This window comes from Aethalodelphis obliquidens, unplaced genomic scaffold, assembly GCF_003676395.1.
Source record: "Aethalodelphis obliquidens isolate GAN/ISIS:26980383/991018 unplaced genomic scaffold, ASM367639v1 scaffold13, whole genome shotgun sequence".
Lineage (NCBI taxonomy): Eukaryota > Metazoa > Chordata > Mammalia > Artiodactyla > Delphinidae > Aethalodelphis > Aethalodelphis obliquidens.
Window position 1 is genome coordinate 28,355,883 of NW_020837957.1, and position 23,459 is coordinate 28,379,341.

Consider the following 23,459-nt stretch of genomic DNA (forward strand, 5'->3'; position numbering starts at 1 on the left):
TATTATATTAATTATTTTATTCAAGGTGTTCCAATAATGAATGCTACAAGTATTTCCCTGTGGAGACTCTCTGGCATAAAACAGTCTAAAACTGTAAACTGTTCAAAGAAAAGAAAGATTTTGAGTTAAAATATAAGAGCAATAAAAATGAGAAAAAGATTCTTTCCAAAAGTGTAATTATTTTCATTGTTTTTTGGCCATGCTACGTGGCTTGCGGAAGTTCCCCGACCCGTTCTCGAACCCGCACCCTTGGCAGTGAAAGTGCGGAGTCCTAACCACTGGACCCAGGGAATTCCCAATATTTTCATACTTCTATTTAATCTCTGAGTATTTCTTTAAATTAAAAAAATAATTTGCGGGCTTCCCTAGTGGCGCAGTGGTTGAGAGTCTGCCTGCCGATGCAGGGGACACGGGTTCGTGCCCCGGTCTGGGAAGATCCCACATGCCGCGGAGCTGCTGGGCCCGTGAGCCATGGCCGCTAGCCTGCGCGTCCAGAGCCTGTGCTCCACAACGGGAGAGGCCACAAGAGTGAGAGGCCCGCGTACCGCAAAAAAAAAAAAAAAAAAAAAAAAATTGGAATCAGTCTACTAATTTTATTTCACCTTTTTAAAAAAAGTGTATCAGTTTTAATGTCAAGCTATAGAGCAGCCCATCTACTTAATGAACTCTCACATCTGGACATTTTTAGTGATAGTAATGTTAAACACCCTCCATACATTTTTTTCTTTGAATTATTTCCTCAAGATAGAGTCCCTGATATAGGTCAAAGAATACCAACATTTTTATGGCTTAGAATGAGGTCCTGCCAGCTTCCAGAAGAGTACCACTTCACACTAGCAACATGTGAATGCATATACTTACTTTAAAGAGACTGTAGACCATTTCTTTGAATTTCTGTACAGTAGTTCCCCTAGTTGGCTTATCAAATAGCACTATTTCTTTCCTTGGTTCCAATTCAGTTCCAAAATCAAGATGAAGTGCTTGTTCCATTTGACATTTCACAACACCTGGTAGATTATCCCAAATCCCTAAATACATCTGTGAAAAGAATGACAAGTTATGCTTTAGGCAGAGTAGAAAACTCTAATCTACCACGATATTTTTAGTGTCCTCCTCTTAAAAAAACACACAAGCAACAAAACCGAGATTGAGCTGACTTCCTGAATTGCAAATTTGAAATCATACTTCAAAGCTTTTCTCCTTAATTTTTTTAAATTATAATAAAAGTATTGCATACCTAAATATATATGTATATTTTTGACCATGGTCATCAGTTTTATTATTTTCCATTTTTTAAATTGTAAAATATCAAAAATAGAAAATTTACCATCTTAACTATTTTTAACATGCAGTTCAGTGGTATTAGATTCATGAGGTTGTGCTACCATCACCACCATCTGTCTCCAGAACTCTTTTCATTTTGTAAAATTGAAACTCTCTACTCCCTGTTCCCCTTCTTCCCCCAGCCCCCAGCTCATCACCAGTCCACTTTCTGTCTTTATGATTTTGACTACTCAGTCTAAGTATCTCATATAAGTGGAATCATACAGAATCTGTCCTTTTGTGACTGGCTTATTTCATAATGTCCTGAAGGTTTATCCACATTGTAGCATGTATCACAATTTCCTTCCTTTTTAAAGCTGAATACTATTACATTGTAGGAATATCCCACATTTTGCATTTCCTTTCATCCACTGATTGACACTTGGGTTGCTTCCATGTTTTAGCTATTGTGAATATTATGAACATGGATATACAAATATCTCTTCGAGATCCTGATTTCAATTCTTTTACATATATACCCAGAAGTGGAATTTCTGAATCATAGGGTCATGCTACTTTTAATTTTTTGAGGAGCTGCCAACCTGTTTTTCTCAGCGGCTACACCATTTTACATTCCCACCAACAGTGGATTCCAGTTTTTCTGCCTTATTGCCAACACTTGTTATTTTCTTTTTTTTTTTTCCAGAATAAACTCACAGAGTTTTATTTTACTGAGCAATGCTTGTCCTGCATTGTTTTTACCACTTGTCAATATTTCACACTCTCTATACAACCAGAAGATGATTCCAAGGACACGTAGCAATCCTTCTTTTCTGGTTTTTTTGATAGTAGCCATCCTGATGGGTGTGAGGTGGTATCTCACCGTGTGCTTTTTTTTTCTTAGTTCTCCGACCATGTATCGAACCCACGCGTCGGCAGTGAAAGTGCAAAGTCCTAACCACTGTACTGCCAAACCATTCCCTAAATGTGGTTTTGATTTGCATTTCCCTAATGACCAGTGATGCTGAGCATCTTTTCATGCACTTATTGCACATTTGTATACCTTTCTTCGAGAATGAATCCGGCTGTTTGTTTTTTTGTTGAGTTTTAGAAGCCCTCTATATAGTCTATATATTAATCCCTTATCAGATATATGATTTGCAAATATTTCCTCCCATTCTGTGAGCTTCTTTTTTATTCTACTGATATTGTCTTTTGATGCACAATATTTTAAAATTTTCATGAAGTACAATTTGTCTATTTTTTCTTTTGTTGCCTGTGGCTTTGGAGTCACATGCAAGAAATAATTGCCAAACCCAATGTCACGAAGCTTTTGCCCTATGTTTTCATCTAAGAGTTTTATTTTTTATTTTTCAAAATATTTATTTATTTATTTATCTGGTTGTGCCAGGTCTTAGTTGCGGTAGGAGGGCTCCTTAGTTGCAGCATGCATGTGGGATCTAGTTCCCTGATCAGGGATCGAACCCGGGCCCCCTGCATTGGGAGCACAGAGTCTTAACCACTGCGCCACCAGGGGAGTCCCTAAGAGTTTTATAGTTTTAGTTCTTACCATTAGATCTTTGATCCATTTTGACTTAAATTTTGAGAATGGTGTTAGGTAAGGGTCCACCTTCATTCTTTTGCATGTGTATATCCAGCTTTCCCAGTACCATCTGTTGAAAAGACAGTCCTTTTCCTATTGAATGGTCTTCGCACCCTTGTCAAAAATCATTTGAGGGACTTCCCTGGTGGCACAGTGGTTAAGAATCTGCCTGCCAATGCAGGGGACACGGGTTCGATCCCTGGTCCGGGAAGATCCCACATGCTGCGGAGCAACTAAGCTCATGAGCCACAACTACTGAGCCCATGTGCTGCAACTACTGAAGCCTGCATGCCTACAGCCCGAGCTCCGCAACAAGAGAAGCTACTGCAATGAGAAGCTCATGCACCGCAATGAAGAGTAGCCCCTACTCGCTGCAACTAGAAAAAGCTCGTGCGCAGCAACAAAGACCCAATGCAGCCAAAAAAAAAAAAAAAAAAAAGAATCATTTGAACATATAAGTGAGGGCTCTCTGTTCTATTCCATTAGTCTATATATCTGTCCTTATTCCACTACCACATTGTTTGATTACTGCAGCTTTATAGTAAGATTTGAAATCAGGAAGTGAGTCCTCCAGCTTTCTGGTATTTTTTTCAGGATTGTTTTGGCTATTTAGGGTCCCTTGAGATTGCATACAAATTTTAGGACTTTTTCTATTTCTGCAAAAAATTGTCTTTGGGATTTTGCTCAGGATTGCACTGAATCTTGATCACGCTGGGTAACATTAACATCTTAAAAATATTGTTTTCCAATCTATGAACATGGGATGTGATTACATTTGTTTATGTCTTTAATTTCTTTCAGCAATGTTTTGAAGTTTTCACTGTACAAGTCTTTCACCTCCTTGGTTAAGTTAGTTCCTAAGTATTCTTCTTGATGCAATTATAAATGCAATGGTTTTCTTAATTTCTTTTCTGGATTGTTCATTGTTAGTGTATAGAAATGCAATTGATTTTTGTGTGTGGACTTTGAATTCATTTATTAGTCCTAATGATTTTTTTGTGGAATCTTTAGGTTTTTCTACAAATAAGATCATATCCTCTGTCAACAGGGATAACTTTACTTTTTCCTTTCCCATTTGGATACCTTTTATTTCTTTGTTTAATTGATCTGGCCAGAACTTCCAGTACTATGTTGCATAGAAGTGGTGAAAGTGGGCATCCTTGCCTTGTTCTTAGATGAAAAGCTTTCAGTCTTTCACTATTGAGTATGATGCTAACTGTGGGTTTTTCACATAAGTGTTTTTAGTATGTTGAGGTAGTTGCCTTCTATTCCTAGTTTGCTGTGTGTTTTTATCATGAATTTTGTCAAATGCCTTTTCTGCATCAATTGCAATGATCCTTTTTTTCTCCTTCATTCTGTTTATTTGGTATATTACACTGCTCAATTTTCATATGTTGAACCAGCAAAAGTTAATAAGGATTAATGTGGGACTTCCCTGGTGGTCCACTGGCCAGTGGTTGGGACTCCGAGCTTCCACTGCAGGGGGCATGGATTTGATCCTTGTTTGGGGAACTAGGATCCTACATGCCTCATGGCGCAGCCAATAAAAAGAAGGACTGGTGCTAGCTCTTCTTTAAATGTTTGGTAGAATCTACCAGTGAAGCCCACACGTGCAGGGCTTTTCTTGTTGCAAGGCCTGATTACCAATTCAGTCTCCTTACTAGTTATAGGTCTATGCAGATTTTCTATTTCTTAGTAGGTTTTGTGTTTCTAGGAATTTGCCCATTTCATCTAGATTATCCAATTTGTTGGTGTACAATTGTTCACTGTACTCTCATATAATCTTTTTTATTTATGTAGAACTGATAGTAATGTCCCCGCTTCATTTCTGATTTTAGTTATTTGAGTCTTCTCTGTTTCTCAGTCCATCTAGCTAAAGGTTTGTCAAATTTTGTTGACCTTTTCAAAGAACCAACTTTTGGTTTCATTGATTTTCTTTATTATTGTTTTTCTATTCTCTATTTCCTTTATCTCTGCTGTAATCCATAGTATTTTCCTTCCTTCTGCTAGGTTTGGGTTTAGTTTGCTCTTCATTTTATAATTCCTTATGTTGTAAAGTTTGATTGTTTATTTGAGATCTTTCATATTTCTAATATGTTTATAGATGTAAATATAATTTTTAAAAAGTCAAATTACACAGAAAGATAAAAGGAAAAGTTCTACACCCATTTCTCTAATTCCCAGAATCAGTCACTATTAACTATCTAGCTATTTATCAAACTAACATTATATGGTGCTTTACTCTGTGCTACAGTCTACTAATTTATCTTACTCCCTATAACAACCTTATGCAGTAGATACTATTATTATCCTGATTTAACTGATAGAAAAACTGAAGCAGAAAGAAGTGAAGCAGCATGATGAAGGGAATACAATAGTGGCAAAGCCAACATATTAACCCAGGCAGTCTAGTCATGCTTATATATAAAAACCAAATATGACCATATTAATTGGTAATAATATTAATCACTCCTCTGCGTCAAACCCTCTAATTCAACCAGAATAAAGTCCAAAGCCCTTTTCATTGTCTGCTAGGCTTCTTATGAGCTGGCCTGCTTCTCCAACCTGATTTTTACCACTTACTCCCTGGGTCTCTATATCCCATCTACATGTGTCTTCTCTATGTTCCTTGAACCTATCAGCATTATTCCTGTTTCATGACCTCCTTCACTTGCTGTTGGTTTTGCCTGGAATGCACTCTCACTGATCTTCATACGGCTGGTTCCTTCACATCATTCAAGTCTCAGCGCAGATGTCACTTTAGGGAGGCCTTCCCCAACCCCCTACCTAGAATAAATCCCTCTTCCATCATAGGTCACTCTCTAACCCATGACCCCATTTTATTTTCTTCACAGCCCTTACCAATGTCTGAAATGATCTTATATCTTTTTTAAATTTTTACTTATTTATTTATTTATTTATCTATTGGCTGCGTTGGGTCTTTGTTGCTATGCGCGGGCTTTCTCTAGTTGCAGCGAGCAGGGGCTACTCTTCGTTGCAGTGCACTGGCTTCTCATTGCGGTGGCTTCTCTTGTTGCAGAGCATGGGCTCTAGGCCTGCGGGCTTCAGTAATTGTGACACGTGGGCTTCAGTAGTTGTGGCTCGTGGGCTCTAGAGTGCAGGCTCAGTAGCTGTGGTGCACGGGCTTAGTTGCTCCGTGGCATGTGGGATCTTCCCGGACCAGGGATCAAAACCGTGTCCCCTGCATTGGCAGGCAGATTCCTAACCACTGCACCACGAGGAAGTCCTTGAAATAATCTTATTTCTTTATTGACTCTTTTATCATCTGTCCTCTTTCACATGAAACATTAAGGCATATGAGGCCAGAGGCTTTGTCTGTCTTATTCCCCATGGTCTCTCCCAATGCCTTAAGCAGTACCTAGCACATAGTAGATACTCAAATATTGGACTTTATTTCAGAAATCCTCTTAAACATGGCTAGTAGTGTAGACTTAAAATCTATTTTAAATTTCTATAAGATGAATGAGTATTTATATTGGAAATTTAGAAATAATTTGAAGAAAAAAGATGAAAATAAAAATCATGCAATATTCCACTGCCCAAGGATAACCAGTGTTGATTGTTTTTTCTTTATAAATTTATTTTATTTATTTATTTTTGGCTGCATTGGGTCTTCGTTGCTGCGTGCAGGTTTTCTCTAGTTGCAGCAAGTGGGGGCAACTCTTTGTTGCAGTGCAAACCTGCTCTGCAAGTTTCTTAACCTTGTGACCTCTCTTGCCTCAGTTTCTTTAACAATAAAATGGAAATAATGATAATACCTCTTTCATAGGGAGGTTGTGAGGATCAAAGAGAAATACATGAAAAGTTCTTAGAACAGTTGACATATAGAAAACAATATAACAAACACCTGTGTACCTACTATCTTCACAACAGACCTTAACCTTTTGCCATATTTGCTTCATTTTTTAAAAAATATTTATTTATTTATTTTTGGCTGTGCTGGGTCTTCATTGCTGCACGCGGGCTTTCTCTAGTTGCAGCGAGCAAGGGCTACTCTTCATTGTGGTGCGTGGGCTTCTTATTGCGGTGGCTTCTCTTGTTGCAGAGCATTGGCTCTAGGCATGCAGGCTTCAGTAATTGTGGCATGTAGGCTCAACAGTTGTGGCTCGCGGGCTCTAGAGTACAGGCTCGGTAGTTGTGGCACATAGGCTTAGCTGCTCCGCGGCATGTGGGATCTTCCCAGACCAGGGCTCGAACCCATGTCCCCTGCATTGGCAGGCAGATTCTTAACCACTGTGCCACTAGGGAAGTCCCTAGGAAGTGTTTTTAAAAAGATTTAAAAAGGAAGTGTTAGAAGGTTGATTGCACTTGCTTTTACCTTAGGATATCGTGCTACTTAAGGAATTGCTTAGAGATCTGTTCTAGAATCTATTAATAACTAGTGATGGAAGCTATCAAGTTATATCTTTCCAATGGATTTTAACTTTTTTAAAAAATAAATTTTATTTATTTATTTATTTAGGCTGCATTGGGTCTTCTTTGCTGCGCACGGGCTTTCTTTAGTTACAGCAAGCGGGGGCTACCCTTCGTTGTGGTGCACGGGCTTCGCATTGTGGTGGCTTCTCTTGTTGCGGAGCACAGGCTCTAGGCGCGTGGGCTTCAGTAGTTGCGGCATGCGGGCTCAGTAGTTGTGGCTCATGGGCTCTAGAGCGCAGGCTCAGTAGTTGTAGTGCACAGGCTTAGTTGCTCCACGGCATGTGGGATCTTCTTGGACCAGGGACCGAACCTGTGTCCCCTGCATTGACAGGCGGATTCTTAACCACTGCGCCACCAGAGAAGTCCCGGTTTTGATGTTTTGTTGTATTTTCTTCTAGCACAATGGTGTCCTATTGTTTTAATTTATATTTCTTTGATGATAGGTGAGGTAGAATTTTTTTTTCATTATGCTTATCAGCTATTTATAGTTCTTCTTTTGTGATTTAGCTCATCCTGTCCTCTGCCCATGCCTCTAGTTTAATTCTTCATTCAGGTATGAGCTCAAATTTTATCTTAGAAAGGTCCTCCCTGTTCACCTCTTCTAAAACATATTTCTACCCTCACCATCCCCTACATTTTTCAACAACCCACCCTGTGTACAACCTATATAAAACACACTACGTTCTGTAATTTCCTTGCTTATTTATTTATCTATCAACTGTTTATGTTCCCCATCCCTCTGGAATAATGTGACTCACAGGGAAGTTATCTTATCTATCTTAATCACCACTATTTTCCTAATAACTAAAACAGTGTCTGGAACATGCTGGGAATAGGGGATTTATAAACATCTGTTGGATGAGTGAATCAACGCATGCACAATTGAAGTATTTAAAATGTCCTAAAGTTCTAGTTCAAGAATGCTCTTAACAATGCTTTAATTTAGTTTAAGGTAAAATCAGAGAGCACCATAAATCTGGACTGTTTATTCATAATGTCCATACCTGATTGTTGGGCTTGGTCGATAAGCATTTTCCAAAGTAAAGAGTTTCTGTGACACAAAGGCTATTACATGCGGGCCCATCAATAACTCCAGTCTTGTACTTGTCACACTAAAAACCAGGAAATAGAAAAGTAGTTAATAGAAAAATGTTCTTAAGAAGAAACATATTAAAATATTTGCAAATTAAGCAATTGACAAAGGATTAATCTCCAAAATATACAAACAGCTCATGCAGCTCTATGTCAAAAAAAACAACAACCCAATCAAAAAATGGGCAGAAGATCTAAATAGACATTTCTCCAAAGAAGATATACAGACTGCCAACAAACACATGAAAGAATGCTCAACATCACTAATTATCAGAGACCTGCAAATCAAAACTACAATGAGATATCACCTCACACCAGTCAGAATGGCCAACATCAAAAAATCTACAAACAATAACTGCTGGAGAGGGTGTGGAGAAAAGGGAACCCTCCGGCACTGTTGGTGGGAATGTAAATTGATACAGCCACTATGGAGAACAGTATGGAGGTTCCTTAAAAAACTAAAAATAGAACCACCATATTGACCCAGCTATCCCACTGATGGGCACATATCCGGAGAAAACCATAATCTGAAAAGATACATGCACCCAGTGTTCACTGCAGCACTATTTACAATATCCAAGACATGGAAGCAACCTAAATGTCCATCGACAGAGGAATGAATAAAGAAGATGTGGCATATATATAATGGAATATTACTCAGCCATAAAAAATAATGAAATAATGCCATTTGCAGCAACATGGATGGACCTAGAGATTATCATACTAAGTGAAGTAAGTCAGAAAGAGAAAGACAAATGTCATATGATATCACTTACATGTGGAATCCAAAAAAAAGATACAAATGAACTTATTTATAAAACAGAAACAGTCTTACAGATATCAAAAACAAACTTATGGTTACCAAAGGGGACAGAGGGGGGAGGGATAAATCAGGAGTTTGGGATGAACACACACACACTACTATATATAAGTTAGATAACCAACAAGGACATACTGTATATAGCACAGGGAACTCTACTCAATATTCTATGATAACCTTTAAGAGCAAACAATCTAAAAAAGAATATATGTATATGTATAACTGAATCACTTTGCTGTACACCTGAAACTAACACATTGTAAATCAACTATACACCAAGAAAATTAAAATTAAAAAAGAAAAAACATATTAAAGACACCATAAAGAGATATCTATATTCTTTAAGAGAAAGTCCTATGATGAAAAGAATTCAGGCTTTGGATCGGGACAGACTTGGATTTGAATACAAGCTCTGTTCCTTACTAGCTATATAATGATGAGAGATCTTGTTGTGACTAGGGTGTGCATAGAATTTTGAAACTGTTTTTCCCACTTAGCGTGGCCTGAGGTGGTATGGTACCTACTCTCTGTGAGAAGGTAGGCATTCAATTTTTAAAAACGGCTCAATTTTAAAATAAAGTTTTAAATACCAAAATATTTTAAAATAACAAAATTAAGTCACGTCTGTCATCTTGTCATCTTTGACATTGCCCCCAAAAAAGAAAAAGATGGGAATTCCCTGGCAGTGCAGCAGTTAGGACTCTTAGCTCTCACTGCCAAGGGCCTGGGTTCAATCCCTGGTCAAGGAACTACGATCCTACAAGCCATGTGGCACAGCCGAAAACAAAAAAGGAAACCAAACGCTTTGACAAAATAAGGTACCAGTGTAACCCTAAGGCACAATAAATGAGGATGGCCTGCAAAATACAGTGAAAATTACAGCAGAGTACAGAAGGATGCTGAGAGTAAATACCTGCTGTGACCTCACTTCTCAGACAAAGTTGGCGGAGCACTAAATAGGTGGTATACCAGAGGAACAGAACCATCACTCTGGTTTGCAATGAAAGTTTAAGGGGCGCAAGCTGTGGGAACTTCCAAGGACTCTATCTGGCATTGTAAAGTAGCGGGGCAAGGCAGTGCTGATTGATAAAATCCTTAAAAATGTTATCTATGTTGGAGGCAGTCTGTAAATAAACTAAGCATTGGGAGAGACTATATTATGAGCATCTCTGTAGTTGCTGGGGAGATAGCCTAAACCAATCTGTGTGAGTGTCTCCATCTCATCTTTTCTTCTCTTTTACCCCCCACCCCCACACACAAACTCTGGGCCACAGAAGTTTCACCACTTGCTCATTTCACTGTCCCAGTTGATTCTTGCAAATAGTGGTTGAAGAACTCCTTTCATTCAGTAATGAGTAATACTCAAAAGAAAACAAGCAGGAGATCTATACAGCAAATGTACAAGGAAAAGGAGGAAAGGAATAGGAAAAGGACATGTCAAATAAAGAAATTTTCCAGAAAAATACTGCCATGAAGCACACCAAACATACTGTTATGAATTCAAAGGACTTAATGAAACAGTTTAAAATAATGTCTCAAAGCAGAAGACATAATGAGAGACAAAAGAAGTAAATGTAAAATAAGCAAGCAGAACTCAAAAATTAAGAAAAAGAAAAAAATCGAAGAAATTAAAGTCACATTATGAATGGGGAAAAAAGGGGGGGCAGATAAAAATAACAACATAGTAAGACTTATGAGGGCTAGGTTGAAAAAGTGAGCAAACTGAAATGGAAATTTAAAAAGAACTAAAAAGAATTTGAGATAAAATTATAGATATAGAAGACAAAGGATATCCAGCATGTCCACAGGAGGGAGAATAGAACACGTAGAAAAGAAAAAATAATCAAAGTAGAATTCAAGAGAACTTCATGTAAGTGAGAGAAGTCTTTAATCTACAGATTGAAAGGATACACACTGTCCCAAGGAAACTGACACAGAATGACCCCTGTGACATATCCCATTGAATTTTACTGGACTTCAAAAATAAATAATTCTTTGAACATCCAGGCAAAAAGATCAAGACACTTTTAAGGGGAAATAAATCAGATTGGCCTGATTTCTCCATAGCCACATTCAAAGGTAGATAACAGTGGTGCAATGCCAGCAAAGTCTGAGAAAGGAAGTGTGACCTGCCTGTGTCCTAATTTTCTCATTTGTAAAAGGGGATGTACCTACTACTTGATTTATAGCATTATTATGAGCTATAATGGTTTAATGAGGATAGATCACCTGTGATTTCAATAAGTGCTCAAAATAGCTCTTCTTATTCTCCATAGCCAAACTTTCTTTCAGGTAAAAGGTGTTAAATGTTTTTGAACACGTAAGGATCAGAAGATAGAATTCCCATTAGCAACTCTTGAAGAACTATTAGAGAATGAATTTTAGGCAACCAAGAGATGAACAGAGAAACTGAACATGTAAGCCAGTTGAAATGTAGGACTGGGATGAAAACAACTATGGAAATCTATTTCATAATAATTGTTAATATAGTATATGGTAGTTACTAGATACTTACCATGTGTCAGGCACTGTTCCAGTGCTGTACTTTTATTATGACAATAGCCCTGTGAGGTAGAACCTATTGTTATAGCCATTGTAAAAATAAGGAAACAGAAATAGCTATTAAGTAACTTGCTCAAGCTACAAAACGATAAAGCCAAGATTCCAACCTAGGCAGTCTGGTTCCAGAGCTCCTTCTCTTAATCACTACTGTATATTGTTCAGAATGTTAATATTATAAATTATACCAGTAAAAGTAATAAAATTAACAAGAACCAAGAAGGAGAGATGGAAGATGAGAGATGGCAAAAGGATGTTGATTTCCTTACCGTTATTATTTTTTAAATGTTTATTTTATTTATTTTTCCCCCCGCCCCCTTTTTTTTGGTTGAGTCGGGTCTTAGTTGAGGCACATGGGATCTTTGTTGAGGCATGCAGGATCTTTTTGTCACGGCACGTGGTCTGCTCGGGTTTCTCTCTAGTTGCAATGTCCGGCTTCTCTCTAGTTGTGGCACGCGGGTTCCAGAGCACATGGGCTCGGTAGTCTGTGGCACGGGGTCTCTCTCGTTGAGGCACACGAGCTCAGTAGTTGTGGCATGCGGGCTTAGTTGCCTGTGGCATGTGGGATCTTAGTTCCTCGACCAGGGATCGAACCTGCGTCCACTGCACTGGAAGGTGGATTATTTACCACTGGACCACCAGGGAAGTCCCTGATTTCCTTATCTTTAATATCCAAGGTGAAAAGATAATATTGGGCTTCCCTGGTGGCAGAGTGGTTAAGAATCTGCCTGCCAATTCACGGGACACGGGTTTGAACCCTGGTCTGGGAAGATCCCACATGCTGCGGAGCAACTAAGCTCGTGCACCACAACTACTGAGCCTGTGCTCTAGAGCCCACGAGCCACAGCTACTGAAGCCCAGGAGCCAAAACTAGTGAAGCCTGCGCAACTAGAGCCCATGCTCCGCAACAAGAGAAGCCACCGCAATGAGAAGCCCGCGCACCACAACGAAGAGTAGCCCCCACTCGCCGCAACTAGAGAAAGCCCGCGCGCAGCAACGAAGACCCAACACAGCCAAAAATAAATAAATAAATTTATAAAAAAGATAATATTTATATCTTATAAATCAAATAACAGAGACAGAAGTATATTCAAAAGTATAGAGATGACTAGTTGAAGAACTAATAATAATAATAATTAAAATTAGATGGAGTAAAGGAGATGGGATGGATGGAAGTATAATAATTTTGTCATTGCTTGTAGTGGGGAATAAATAGATATGGTCTAAAGCAATAAAGGATAAAGTATACTTTTAAAAGTTATAGTATAAGGCTAACCACTAGAAGAGCTAAAATCTGAACACAAACCTTCCTAAATTATCAAAAGGAACACGTGTAAAACACAGAAATATACACCCTCTAGAGAAAGATACAAACCAAATGAATCCTTAAAAACAAAGTAGGTTATAAAATGTGATACAGAACTAAGACATATCTATAAATGTCAATGGGATAAGCTTACCTATTATAAGAAAAATATCTTTAGAAAACAATGTCAAAAAAGTTGAAAATAAAAGATGGTACAGGTATACCAGCCAAATGAAAAGAGAAAAGTTAAGCCACAATGTTATACCAGATGAGGTTGAATTTTGGGAGGTGTGGGGGGGAGCATTAAAAAGGCAAAAAAGAAAAGCTCTTTATAATGCTAAAACATATAATCCACAATGAAGATATTACAATACTACAGTCATGAATTTCTATTAAGAATAAAGTAACATCAAAATTGATTCAGTGAAATCTATAAGAAATAGAAAAAGAAATAAACAGAAAGGCATTAGAAGTAGGAGACCCTAAATCGCTTTTCTTAGTCTATGACAGATAAAAAAGTTTACAAAAAAAGATACAGAAGAACTCAATAATCTAATAAGGTAGATCTAATTGCCCTGAGAACAAACAGACCTTTTCAAAAGCCCGTGGAACATTTACAAAATTACACCAAAACCTCCATACATTCCACTAAGTAGATATGGCAGAAGCAGTATGCTCCAATCACAATATGATAAAATTTGAAATTAACAAAAAATCTATCTGGAAAATTTTAAATATTCTTTTAATTCTTGAGTCAAAGAGAGAGCCTAAAATGAAATGTTAAGCAACTGGGAAATAAAAAATAATAATAAAAACAATTTAGGGACTTGCCCGGTGGCGAAGAGGTTAAGAATCCGCCTGCCAAAGCAGGGGACACGGGTTCGATCCCTGGTCCGGGAAGATCCCACATGCTGTGGCGCAACTAAGCCCGTGCGCCACAACTACTGAGCCCACGTGCCACAACTAGTGAAGCCCATGCACCTAGAGCCCGTACTCTGCAACAAGAGAAGCCACTGCAATGAGAAGCCCGCACACTGCAACAAAGAGTAGGTCCCACTCGCCGCAAGTAGAGAAAGCCCACTCTTAGCAACAAAGACACAATGCAGCCAAAAATAAATAAATACATTTATTTAAAAAAATTTTTTTTAAATATCAGAAACTAAAGCTAAAACTAATGATAAAATTAAAAAACTAGAGAAGAATGCAAAGTCTTAATTACATTGGCTGTGTTTCTGTAACTGAGAGAATTCCTCTAATCTTCATCTCCTATTCTCTGCTTTAGATCTTCTTGTTCTTTTCTGGTTTCTGCAATTACCTTTTGTTTGCTCTTTCTCAGAATTTTCCCTGTCTGTCTGGTTCTCTTAGTCTGATGACATTATGCTGCTCATAGATCAATCTTGCCCACTTCTGGCTCTTGGGACAATGCAACCTATTAGAGGGTTGCAATGACTGGGCTTCCAATGATTGGGCTTCCTCTTGTGTGGGATAGGGGCTGAGGATAATTTCTTGAGCCCTTCACTTTGGGGGCATAAATTTTTCATGATCCCAAGCAAATAACCAAAGCACAGTGGGCTCTGGTAATTATTCAATACTTGGAAAGGCCAGCACAGGCTCCTCAGACCTGCCCACCGGGTCCCCCTTCCAACACTTGCCACAGTTTGCTCTGAGGATAAGGATAGCCCAGATAAGATCGAAAGTCCTGCCCACGTGTAGAGTTAAATACCAATACCTATGTTGCCCTTCAGCTATCACTAGCAGAAGCTCCTGGGTGAGCCCTTGACCATGCCACCTTTTTCCTTTAGACTGGGTTGTAACCAAGAATATTAGGTTTCATCTTCATAGGAGGAGCAGAGCAATCTAGTTCCTGGACTCAAGTTTGTGAGGGACTACACGGGGAGATGCTCAATACTTTCTTGCCCAGGTCAACCTCTGGGGATTTTTAGGAAATGCAGAACCATCTGTTTCATATCAGGTGGTCAGCGATTTCATTGGCATGTTTCTTCACTGAGGCAAAGGTGGTGGGACTTCTTGGGCCTCACTCAGAAGTGAAACCTCCTGTAGGTATAGTTTAGGGTTTCTAAGGATTTTAGATAACATAGACCAATTTGCTGACAACAAATAAATAAGAAATCAACAAAAAAAATAATGTAAAAATAGACACAGACATGTTTGGAAACAAAACAGCACATCTCTAAATAACTTCTGGGTTAAAGGAGAAGTCACAAGGGATATGCAGAATATTTAGAACTGAACAACAACAAAGGTATACATATGAAAACTTGTGGGATACGGCTAAAGCAGTTCTTAGAGGAAAATTTACAGCTTTAAATGCAATGATGAAAAAATAAAAGACTGAAATAAATAGTAAACATTCAACAAAAGATGTTTTAAAAAATCACAATAATAACAATAAGAGAATAAACCAACCTCCAGAAGAAGAAGGAGGAGGAGGGGGAGAGTGAGGGGGAGAGGGGAGGAGTAGGAAGAGATGAAACAGCAGAAATTAATGGGAGGGACTTCCCTGGTGGCACAGTGGTTAAGAATCCGCCTGCCAATGCAGGGGACACGGGTTCAATCCCTGGTTCGGGAAGATCCCACATGCCACAGCTAAGCCCGTGCACCACAACTACTGAAGCCTGCGTGCCTAGAGCCCATGCTTTGCAACAAGAGAAGCCACCACAATGAGAAGCCACCACAATGAGAAGCCCGTGCACCCCAATGAAGAGTAGCCATCGCTCACCGCAACTAGAGAAAGCCCACAGGCAGCAACAAAAACCAACGCAGCCAAAAATAATTAAATAAATAAATTAATTTTTTTTAAAAAAAATTGATGGGAAAAAAAAAGATCAGCAATGCCAAAAGCTAGTTCTTTGAAAACTTTAACAAAAGAGATAAACCTTTAGCAAGACTGATCACTGAGAAACTGAGGATGCACAAATAAAGATTATCAGGATAGAAAGAGTAGTGCTAGTGAATAATGTAAACAACTCTGGCAATGCATTTAAAATGAGCAATACGTCTAAAACAATAATAAAAAGTGATACCAGAATAGAAAATCTAAGACTAATAAACATTAAAAAAAATTAATCAGTAACAAAAAATCTTTCCCTCTAAAAATATCAGGCCAAGGTATAGTCTAGGAGGACTTCAAGGTGCCATCCAGGATGCAGTGCTGTTTGTAAGAGTGGAAAATGATTAATAACATAAATGTCCATCACCAGGAGAATGGCTGAGTAAATTGTGGTATCTTCATACAATGCAATACTATACAGTAATTAAAATGAAAGAACTCAGCCTATGCATACCAACACAGAAAAATGCTGAAAACATAATATCAAGTGGAAAATGTTGCAGATTGGTATGTGCAGTTTAGTGTCATTTATTAAAGTTTAGAAACATGCAAAGCAATACTATATATTGTTTATGTACCCATAAACAATTAGTGAAAGTATGAAAACATGATGGTAAGAACTCACACCAAATTCAAGATGGTGTTTATCACTGGGGAGGAGGAAGGAGAATACCAGGGAGGGTAAAGAGAGCTTAACTGCACTGCCGTGTTTTTTCTTTTTAAAAATGAAGTAGGGGCTTCCCTGGTGGCACACTGGTTAAGAATCCGCCTGCCAATGCAGGGGACACGGGTTCGAGCCTTGGTCGGGGAAGATCCCACATGCCGCAGAGCAACTAAGCCCGTGTGCCACAACTACTGAGCCTGCGCTCTGCCACAAGAGAAGCCACTGCAATGATAAGCCCGCGCACCGCAATGAAGAGTAGCCCCTGCTCGCGGCAACTAGAGAAAGCCCGCGCGCAGCAACGAAGACCCAGCTCAGCCAAAAATAAATAAATAAAATAAATTTTTTTAAAAAATGAAGCAAATATGGCAAAAGGTTAAGGTCTGTTATGAAGATAGTAGGCACACAGGTGTTTGTTATATTGTTTTCTATATGTCAACATTGTTCTAAGAACTTTTTATGTATTTCTCTTTGATCCTCACAACCTCCCTATGAAAGAGGTATTATCATTATTTCCATTTTATTGTTAAAGAAACTGAGGCAAGAGAGGTCATGAGGTTAAGAAACTTGCAGAGCAGGTTAGTGGTGGTGCTGGCTGAACCCAGATAGTCTGCCTCCAGAGCCTGTGCTTTTAACCACTGAAGTAAAAGAACCAGGATTACTCATCTTGGAGAGCAACATGCAGAGCAGGTTTAATAGTGGTGGGGTCAGATGCCTGTCCCCAGTGCTCCTGCTTAGGGGCCCTGATCACACTCATTCCCTTTGTACAAGCAACTCAAAGTGGGGTCAGGACTTTCACATTTGTTTCCTTGGGATTTTGCATATACTCAAATCGTATAAAAAGCACTTGCTGGATGGATGAATAAATGAAGTGTAGTCTGGGTTTTTATCCAGAAATAGGGCATGCTATTATGAACAACTCCTGGAATAGGACTAATAGAGCTATCCACTTTAACTGTCCTGATCTTTGGCTCCTGCATCCTAAAGCACATTCTATCTGCAACTCTGCCCAAGGTCAAGATTTAAACATGGCCCTTTCTACCACACCTGTCTTCCAGTGAATAATCCTGAGGCTGTATTATTTCCTTCCTGAGCCAATATTCTCCTCCCTTCTTTTCTTGTATTCCCAAATCTAACATCATTTACGTTCACATTATCTTCCCTAATACAAAGTAAGATGATTTGAAGGCACAGACATGGTCTTAGTCATCTCTGAATCTCCGCTTCCCTTTAGCACATAGCACAGAGGTTGATATTTAAGCGTCTAATAAATGTTTATTAAATAACCACCATAAAGAACATAGAGGTTTTGATTTTAAAACCTCATTGAGGATAAAATGAATGCTTTTCCATAATATTTAAAACATTTTAAAAAAAAAGGGACAAACCAGTATCTTATTAGCAAGCTGTGAAACAGTGAAGACAAGTCTGGTATTCAGCTACAAGAATCAGATTCCTGTTTTGAGCAAAGGCGCCAAGCCAAGCCTGCATCAAAGAGGTAGTCACAAAGAACAGGCTCTTCAACTTGTGGCTTCTATCACAAACCAAAAGCAAATTTCCCACATGCTTTTATGAAAAGGATGGCCGGCCACATACTGTTTTGTTTTTGTTTTGTCTTGTTTTTAGGCTCGGCCATACACACAAACTATAATCACTGTCAGTAATCTGATATTCTAACTAAAAAGACACAGAAACTATAAAGAATGTTCAACTTTACAATACTCAGCGCAAAACATCAAAGGCTTTATTTCACTATGATTCTACCACACAACCCCCTTTGCTTGTACATACCTCATAGTACCAGAAGATGGCACTCGTCAGCTACATTTTACAAAACCCATTTACGCTGAAGGAATAATTTCATCAACTATGGCAACTGTACCACAAGGGGCGATAACAATGAACAGATGTATAGTAGCAGGTTTTAAATAATTTTCTAAGATCCACGTTCTAAAAATGTATTTCAGACAATCTTATCAATTTCTCCTTATTTAGGAGGAAACACAATAGTTGGGTTCTTTTTTTTTTTTTTTTTTTTTTTTTTTTGCGGTACGCGGGCCTCTCACTGTTGTGGCTTCTCCTGTTGCGGAGCACAGGCTCCTGACGCGCAGGCTCAGCGGCCATGGCTCACGGGCCCAGCCGCTCCGCGGCATGTGGGATCCTCCCGGACCGGGGCACGAACCCGTGTCCCCTGCATCGGCAGGCGGACTCTCAACCACTGCGCCACCAGGGAAGCCCCATAGTTGGGTTCTTAATTCCTGAAAATTCTCCAAGTCTCTAGTCAGCACCCTCACCCATTCCCTACATCATCTATTTTAAATCAACTTCACCATTCTCTGCACTCTCACTGTATCTTCAACCTCTCATTCTTCCCTTCTCTCCTAACTTCTTTCTCTCGGCCATTAACGGTGCTCATCACACTCGGTCTCTTTTCCTCTCTCTCTTCACACATACACACACGCACACACGAACCCTCTCTCTTTTGTTCCCTTCTGTTATAATGTCTGTATTTTATTTTCAGCATATACAGTGTGCTACTTGTGTGTTTGTTTATAGTCCAGGTGCCTCTAATGTCCCAATCAGGAATGCACAGGTGCTTGGCTAGCATTCTAATAAGGTAGTCAGGAAGCCCATGCTCCAGAGGTAGCTGCTGTAAGGGCTTCTACAATATTATCCATACCTTGATAAGGACTGATCCATCTCTGAGATTTTGTTAACTAGCAAATTAGAATTTTAACTGGTGAAATTTGTGGCTAGTTAAATAGCATGGTTAAGTTAGAAATGAACTATCATTGGTGAAATTAAGAGATATGAATTGGCTAAAATAAGAGACATTCCTACTCTTTCACAAAGAGGGTATAAGAACCAGTTGAAGCCATACCTTTATCTTTAGGGAGGTACCCAGAGCTAATCGTTTTACAGCAGAGGTTCTCAACTTCAGGGAGTTTCAGCACAGATCCGTGAACAGTACTGTGCTGCTGGTCCAAGAGACCACATTTTGAGAATCACTGGTTCAGAATTTCTAGTTGCCTGATGCTAATTGTAAGGGTAACAGGAGCTGCCTCTGAAATCTTTCATGAAAGTTGATGGAACACCTAAAAGGCCAGAGTTAGAACTTTAATGAGTTTATAGACTGATTATATGAAATGTTTTGTGACTGCTTATAAATATGTGCTGAATAAATGCCTATGTGTATAGTAGAAATCATTTTCATTATAACCTAGTAAAAAGGTTGTGAGGGAGTAGTTAATGCACCTATATCAAACATTTTCTGTGGCTACCATTATCTTTCAAAACAGAATCTATGGAAGTGTGCATGACCAAACTGGATTAGGTCAGTTTAAAACAATTTCCCAGCCAAAAGGTGGAGGCAGCCCAAGAATCCGTGGATGGATGGATGGATAAACAAAATGTGGTTATATACATACAATGGAATATTATTCAGCCTTAAAAAGGAAGAAAATTCTGACACATGCTACAATATGGATGAACCTTCAGGATATTACGCTAAGTGAAATAAAACTGTCAACAAAAAGACAAACACAGTTGACCCCTGAACAACATGGGGGTTAGGGGCACCAATCTCCTCCCCAGCAGAAAATCTGTGTATAACTTTATATTCAGCCCTCTGTATCCATGGTTCTGCATCCGCAGATTCAACCAACTGCGGTACGTATAATACTGTAGTACATATTTAGTGAAAAAAAATCCACCATAAATTGACCCATGCAGTTCAAATCCATGTTGTTCAAGTGTAACTATACTGTGTGATTCCACTTATGTGAGATCTTTAAGTAGTCAGACTCATAGAAATAGAAGGTAGTTGCCAGGGGCTTGGGGGAAGGGAAAATGGGAAGTTGTTTAAGGGGTATAGAGTTTCAGTTTTGCAAGATGAAAAAGTTATGGAGACTGGCTGCAAAGCAATGTGAATATACCTAACACTACTGAACTGTACAATTAAAAATGGTTAAGATGATCTATGGAAAATAGTATTGGTGTTCCTCAAGAAATTAAAAATAGTACTACTGGGACTTCCCTGGTGGCACAGTGGTTAAGAATCCGCCTGCCAATACACGGAACACGGGTTTGATCCCTGGTCTGGGAAGATCCCACATGCCGTGGAGCAGCTAAGCCCGTGTGCCACGACTACTGAGCCTGCGCTCTAGAGTCCACAAGCCCCAACTACTGAAGCCCACATGCCTAGAGGCCATGCTCTGCAACAAGATAAGCCACCACAATGAGAAGCCCGGGCGCACCACGATAAAGAGTAGCCCCTGCTTGCGGCAACTAGAGAACGCCCGTGTGCAGCAACGAAGACCCAATGCAGTCTCTAATAAGTAAATTTATATATTAAAAAAAATAGTACTATTATGCGATCCAGCAACCTCACGTCTGGGTATATATCCAAAGGAAACAAAATAATTATTTCAAAGAGATAGCTGTACTTCCTTGTTCATTGCAGTATTATTCACAATAGCCAAGGTTATAGAAACAACTTAAGTGTTTGTGGACAGATGAATGGATAAAGAAAATGTGGTATATAGACACAATGAAATATTATTCAGCCTGTCATTTGCAATGACATGAATGAACCTGGAGGGTATTATGCTAAGTGAAGTAAGCCAGAGAGAGAAAGACAAATACTGCACGGTATCACTCATAAGTGGCATTTGAAAAAAAAAAAGATCAGAGAAACAGAGAGTAGGAAAGTAGTTGCCAGGGGCTGAGAGGGTGGGGGAAATAAGGAGAGGATAGTAAAGGGTACAAACTTTCATTTATAAAATGAATAAGGTCTAAGGCTCTAACGTGTCATAACATGGTGACTATAGCTGATAACACTGTATTGTATAACTGAAATTTGCTAAGAGAGTAGAACTTAATTGTTCTCACACACCAAAAAAGGAAGTATGCTAGGTAATGGACGTGTTAATTAACTCAAGGGAGGGATCCTTTCATAGTGTATATATATGTATGTCAAATCACCACATACTTTAAATATCTTACAATTTTATTTGTTGATTATATTTCAATAGAGTGGGGACTAAAAGTAATAACAAACTGAGAAACAAACATGGTTAAGAGGGTGTTATGTGGATGTTATCACAATTTAAAAAAATTCAAACCAAACCAAACCAAACCCAAACAACAGATTTCCCAGCACAGTTTCTAGAAACAGTAGTCAAAACTCAATGTCAACACTTATTTCCTGCCATTCAAACTTAATCCAGCATATTTTGGCTTTGGACCGTACTATACTTTGAAAATACTTATAACACTTTTTTTTAAACATCTTTATTGGAGTATAATTGCTTTACAATGGTGTGTTAGTTTCTGCTTTATAACAAAGTGAGTCAGCTATACATATACATATATCCCCATATCCCCTCCCTCTTGCATTTCCCTCCCACCCTCCCTATCCCACCCCTCTAGGCGCTCACAAAGCACTGAGCTGATCTCCCTGTGCTATGTGGCTGCTTCCCACTAGCTGTCTATTTTACATTTGGTAGTGCTTATAACACTTTTGACAATGAACTCTGAATTGCAAATTTCAGTTCTTACATTATTTAACCTCTCTTCAGCATTCGTCCTTGTTGACCACTTTTCTAATGGCTTCTGTCCCCATGTTTTTCTCCTACTTCTCTGGCCACTTATTCTGAGTCTTTCTGCGGAGTCATTCTCTTCCTTTCTCATAATCATAAATATTGTTTTCCAGGGTTTTGTTCTACTTTCTTTGGGTTCTCTGTATGTCATCATGGGTAACATTTATTTCCATGGCTCTAACAAACCTCTGTCCTTAAACAGGCCTTTCTGCTGAGTTAAATATCTAAGTGCTTCCTGGACATCTCCTGTCTCCATCTGGATAACTTACAAGTACTTCACACTCAACCTTCCCCAAACTGAACTCACCATCTCCCGCCTTCCTCTCCCCCAAGGGTTGTTCTCCTTTATTCCCTACCTCATTGAAAGGTGCCATCATCCACTCAGGCATCCAAGGGAGGGAGCAGTGAGTTGTCTTAACCGCCTCCTTCCTCCTCATCCTCCCACATTCAGCTGGTCACCATGTGCTGGCAATCAAATCATTTCCTTAATATCCTTTGAAGCTATTTCTTCCTCTATTCCCTCTGCCAGTGCCGTGGTTTAAGCTCTCACTGCTTTGTGCCTGGATTACAACCACCACCATAAAACTGGTCTCCCTGCGTGTGATAGTCTCCTATCCAATTCACCCTCTACTACAACCGGTGAAATTCATCTGAAACATAAATCTGATCACTCACTCCCTGTTTAAAAACTTCTATTGATTCTCTACTACCCTTAATACAACATGAATGGTTTTTTGAATTTTTTTTTTTTTTTTTTTTTTGCGGTACGCGGGCCTCTCACTCTTGTGGCCTCTCCCGTTGCCGAGCACAGGCTCCAGACGCGCAGGCTCAACGGCCATGGCTCACGGGCCTAGCCGCTCCGCGGCATGTGGGATCTTCCCGGACCGGAGCACGAACCCATGTCCCCTGCATCAGCAGGTGGACTTTCAACCACTGCGCCACCAGGGAAGCCCCTGTTTTTTGAATTTGACTCTGCTAACTTGACCTCTATAAACTGCCCCTCATGCACTCTGCTCTAGCCACGCTGTTTCTGGAATGTAGCATTCTTTCATATCTTTGTAGCTTTGCACATGCTTCTTTCTGCCTGCACTGCTCAAAATTCAGTCCAGATACAACCTCTTCCAGAAAGTCTTCTGGAACCTTCTCAGGATGGCTCAATAAAAAAATACATTGCATGGGACATATACTAATAATTATTCGTTGTTTATTGGTAATATTTGGGACATATACTAAAAAACACTCATTATTTTAAATTCAAATTTAACTG

General features: G+C 39.2%; 1 protein-coding gene across 1 annotated transcript in view; it reads right to left on the reverse strand.

Annotated features, from left to right (window-relative positions):
• Nucleotides 1–23,459, reverse strand: part of DIPK1A (divergent protein kinase domain 1A) — a 115,849-nt gene that overhangs the window by 1,712 nt on the left and 90,678 nt on the right. The window contains exons 3-4 of the mRNA XM_027114347.1: nucleotides 8,308–8,415; nucleotides 862–1,038 (exon numbers count right to left, since the gene is read on the reverse strand). Coding sequence (XP_026970148.1) covers nucleotides 862–1,038; nucleotides 8,308–8,415 — 285 coding nt within the window. The remainder of the gene's footprint in view (nucleotides 1–861; nucleotides 1,039–8,307; nucleotides 8,416–23,459) is intronic.